Source organism: Pteropus vampyrus, unplaced genomic scaffold (genome assembly GCF_000151845.1).
Source record: "Pteropus vampyrus isolate Shadow unplaced genomic scaffold, Pvam_2.0 Scaffold142, whole genome shotgun sequence".
Classification (NCBI taxonomy): domain Eukaryota; kingdom Metazoa; phylum Chordata; class Mammalia; order Chiroptera; family Pteropodidae; genus Pteropus; species Pteropus vampyrus.
This window is the reverse complement of record NW_011888923.1, coordinates 2,172,536-2,177,010: the sequence shown is the minus strand read 5'-3', so window position 1 is coordinate 2,177,010 and position 4,475 is coordinate 2,172,536. Positions and strand designations below refer to the sequence as shown.

Here is a 4,475-nt window from a genome sequence, read left to right as displayed (position 1 = left end):
GTCGTGCCGGCTCCCCCACTCCAGGGTGGGCGGCCGCGGCCTGGGCCACCACCACCTCAGCCCCTTTACCTAAACTCCTTCTCGCTCTTTCCGCGAAGGTCCCGCACCAGCCAGTGGGAGTTGAAGGCGTCCTGGGGGGGCATGCCCCAGCGCATGATGGCGTTCAGGAAGGCCTTCCGCTGGCGGGCGTTGAAGCCCAGCACCTGGGTGGGGCGGGGCGCGGGCTGGGGCAGAGAACTCAGGGACGGGGCAGGTGGCAGGGAGGGGGCGCGGAGAAGGCAGGCAGGTGCCCCCCGCTGGGGCAGGACACCCCAAGTCTGTCCCAGCCCCACCTCGACCTGGCGTGCGGCCCCAGGCAGGCCCCAGCCCTCCTGCCTCCCGCCTGTGCTCCACACCCCAGGGGCAAAAGCGGGGGTGAGCTCTTGGTCCTGAGAGGGGAGCAGATACATCAGGGGAAGGGGAATTGGGAATGTGGGGGTGCAGCTGGGCCCCACCTCGATATTGCCCCCGACGCGGGCAAGAAGAGGTGGCAGGGGCTTGTCCCTGTCGCTCTTCAGCTGCCTCCTGGACTGTCGCCGACCACCTGGGGAGAAGTCCCACCACGACCTCGCAGAGGGGCCCAGAGCACCCTGACCCCACCCCACCCACCAACTCACCCAGGACAGGAGACCGACTGCTCAGGAAGACTTCCAAAGCTGCCCTCGAACCTGTCCTGATCGCCCAGGGGTACCCCAGCTGGCCATCAGCCCCCGACTCAGCCTCGGCACCCCTCTAGGGTCGCCAGTGCTGACACTCACTCTGCCCTTCCGGCCTTTCTTCAAAGTCCTCGTCCTCATCCTCGGAGCCAATGGAATATTCAGACTGGTTGTCCGAGAGCTCGTCCTGCCACTCTGGGGGGCCCGGCAGAGGGGCGCAGAGTGAGCTGTGTGAGCAGAAGCCCATCCCGAGGCCCCCATACTCTGGGCCACGCCCAGGCCCTGCAGTCCCACCCAGTCACGGTGACAGCAAAAGCGGCCACCACGTCCTCCTTCCCGCGAGCTCCCTTAGTAACGCCAGCAACTCAACACGATTTGCTAATACTTTAGACTCCGTCATCCGTGTTTTACAGACGTGGAAACTGAGGCTCACCCAAGGTCACACCACCGGCAGCGAGGTCACTGTGGACTACTCGCTGCCCATCTTGTCCCCCCAAACACCCAGCCCGGGGACCGCCCCCAAGGCCCCCCTTCTCCAGGAAGCCCTCCCCACTGCCTCCCAGCTCCTGCTCTCGCCCCGGGGGCTTCTTGCAGACCTGCGGGAACCCGCCCCCCGGCCCCGCCCCTGCCCCCGGCCCCGCCCCTCCCGAGCCAGGGCGCACCCTGGTCCTCCTGGGACGCGTCGTTGTAGTTGACTTGCTTGCGGATGCGCTTGCCCTTGCCCAGGTTCCGGGCCAGGTCCTCCTGCTGCTGCTCGTAGTGGTGCCGGAGCAGCTTCTCCCAGTAGTCGGGGTCCACGTTCTCCTCCTGCTTGATGATCTCCCGCTCCACCTCCTCCTGCGGACACGGCGCCATGGGCCCAGTGAGGCCAGGGCCAGGGGCTGGACGACCAGCGGACCCGGGAGGGGGCAACTGTGGGTCTCTCTGCCCCCTGGGAGACCTCACGCTGCCCCCACCACGCCTTACCCTCTAAGGCTCAAGGTGAACTGAAAGACCCACCAGGAAGCCTTCCCTGATCACCCAGGGCCGCCTGGCCTCCCTCCTCCTGCCCCTACCACATTCACTTGTCCATTTGCTCCTTAAGTATTTCCTGGCCTTGTGACAGGCACTGGGGTACAGTGTGACATAAGCCCCACCCTGCCCTTGGGGGCTCCCAGTTTCAAAAAGAACACTAGCAAGCAGAAGGACAATTAGCACCCAGGGCCTGCATGGAGGCTGGCGGGAGCTGAGGAGGAAACGGAGGGGTCCCCTGGGAGAGACTCAGGAGCTGGCCTCTGGGGACACGGGGGGCTTGCCCAGTGGAGAAGCGAGAAGGTGCGGAGGGTGGAGGGGAGGGTGGTCCAGGCGGGCCTGATGCAGGCCCGAGGGAGCGCGCGGGGGCCGGGAGGGCCCGGGGCCGCGGACAGGGCCGCGCGCACGGCGGGGGCTCACCACGCCGTCCTCCTCGCGCACCACGTACTGCGCCACCTTGAAGGAGCTCAGGTACTCGTTCATGTTCTGCAGCTCCGTGTCGTCCGTGGCGTCCTGGTTCCGGTCCAGCAGCTTGGAGATGGCCGCGTCGTCGTAGTGGATCACACTGCTGTCCTCCACGTCCTTGTTGTCACCTGGGGACCGACGGGGAGCCAGATGGGGCCGCGGAGCCCCGCTGACCACGGTTCCTCCCAGTCCCGCCAGCAGAGAAGCAGGGTGACCAGACCACCCACCGGCAGTCTCTGAGCACATATGTGGGGGGCGGGCCGGGGAACCCAACAAAGCAGAACACGGGCGAAGCAGGGTGGACGGACCCCCTTCCTCTCAGGGAGCAGCTCCCAAGGCACAGGACGAGCTGGGCGCTGGGCTGGCCTGGGTCGGCCCCTACCTGGCGGGGTGCTGCCATGCTTCTTCTTCATGCTGGCAGCCAGGGCTCCCCCTCTGGAGGACTGGACATCGGGGATGGGTGTGATGGGCCTCTGGCCCTGAGACACCATGCCTGTAGGGCAGAGGCAGAGGGGCTGCAGGGCTCAGGGCAGCACCCACACTGGCCAGGAGACGGGGTGGAGCGGAGGGTAGAGAAGCCGGGCTGGGGCCGGCCCGGGGATGGGTGCGTCTCAAGCGGCCCCGCTCCAACCCCAGACACTCACCCTCCACGTCATCCTTGAAGAGCTCCTCCGTGCCGAACTTGAGGATGTCGTCCAGTTCCTGCTTGGTCATGGAGCCCGACTTGGAGCCGAGGCCGGGCCGCACCACCAGGTGGGTGAGCATCATCTTGCGCTTGGCCACCTGTGTGATGCGCTCCTCCACCGAGGCACGCGTCACGAAGCGGTAGATCATCACCTTCTTGTTCTGCCCGATGCGGTGGGCTCGGCTGAAGGCCTGGGGGGACCTGCAGCTCAGCACCCAGGGCTTCACCGAGGGTGGGGCACAGGGCCGGGCACCACGTCGCAGCGGGGGGTGCGTGCAAGTGCGCTCATGAGCTGTTCAGTGTGGGACGGGCCGCGTGACTCTGCGTGGAGATGCACACGCACCAGGGTGGCTGTGCTCACTTCCGGGCTGCGTGTAGTCTCGTGTGGGCCTGGGTCCCTGTGCAGGTGGATCTAAGCGAGCCTCCAGGCATGCAGGGGCAGTGCGGCCAGGCTGCTGCATGCAATGCAGCCACTTGGGGCCCTCACGGTGGTCATGGGGGCTGCGCCTCCCCGGGATTGAGCCAAGAGTGGAGACACACGGCCACCCTGCAAGGGCAGCGAGGCCCGGAGGCTGCCCAGTGTGACGTGAGGACAACCTGAGACGGCATTGCATGGCTGCATGACATGGCTCTGAGTAACTATGTCTGTGTGGGCGACAGTGCACACAGGTGCTCACGCCTGTGCAGGAGACACAAGTGTATGTGCACCTAAGAGCTTAAGCATTCAGTGTGTGTGTGTGTCCCTGCCCCACGTCGGGTAGCCAGGAGACATCAGGGTGTGTCTCTGCTCCCACGCCCCCAGCCCCCCAACCTTCCCGCCCTTCCTTACCCCTCCTCCTCCTCTTCCTCTCCCCAGACTCCAACAGGCCTTGTCCCCTCCCAAAGTGGCCCCCTCTAGATCACCGGACTGACTCCTTCATCTGGCCTCCCTCCATGGCCTTGGTCCCGAGGGTGAGGGGACAGACGCCAGGTTGCTGTGTGTCCTCGGACACATCTCACCCTCTCTGGGCCTTTTCCTCCTTCGTACAATGAGGAGCTGGAGGGGCGGGCAAAGCCTCCAGTAGCCTCCCAAGGCCCCTTTTGGGGCTGAGACTCCACAGGGCTGGCCCAGGAGGGGAGCCCCCGAGACACCAATGAGAAGGCCCACAAAGCCAGGGCTGGCGAGACACCACAAGGGGCTCGGCGTCGGGCCACAGACCTGGATGTCGTTGTGCGGGTTCCAGTCCGAGTCGTAGATGATGACCGTGTCTGCCGTGGCCAGGTTGATGCCCAGGCCACCCGCCCGGGTCGAGAGAAGGAAGCAGAACTGCTGGGCCCCGGGGGCTGAGAAAGAGAGGGGGGCGCCGGGCGCGGCGGGTGAGGGGTGAGTGCAGAGAGGGGGGCGGGCCCGGGGGACGGCAGACAGGAGCGGAGACCACAGGGAAGCGGGGTGGGCACTGTGATAACGAGGGCCACACCTGCACTCAGAGGAGCCGGAGGAGGACTGGGGCCCAGGGTGGGGACAGCAGCCCCCCGAGCCCCACTGAGCCCAGCTGTGCTCTGAGCCCTGACCCAATGGAAGGAGCTAGAATGAGAAGGAAGTCAACTTTCTAAGCCCAGACGAAGACCGAACTGCAAAC

At 66.1% G+C, this 4,475-nt stretch overlaps 1 protein-coding gene across 1 annotated transcript in view; it reads right to left on the bottom strand.

The window, feature by feature from the left end:
* Window positions 1–4,475, bottom strand: part of CHD5 (chromodomain helicase DNA binding protein 5) — a 49,667-nt gene that overhangs the window by 15,121 nt on the left and 30,071 nt on the right. Inside the window, exons 22-29 of the mRNA XM_023535623.1 lie at window positions 4,055–4,179; window positions 2,816–3,047; window positions 2,554–2,664; window positions 2,127–2,299; window positions 1,358–1,532; window positions 798–890; window positions 495–583; window positions 70–203 (exon numbers count right to left, since the gene is read on the bottom strand). Of these exons, the coding sequence (XP_023391391.1) occupies window positions 70–203; window positions 495–583; window positions 798–890; window positions 1,358–1,532; window positions 2,127–2,299; window positions 2,554–2,664; window positions 2,816–3,047; window positions 4,055–4,179 (1,132 nt within the window). The remainder of the gene's footprint in view (window positions 1–69; window positions 204–494; window positions 584–797; window positions 891–1,357; window positions 1,533–2,126; window positions 2,300–2,553; window positions 2,665–2,815; window positions 3,048–4,054; window positions 4,180–4,475) is intronic.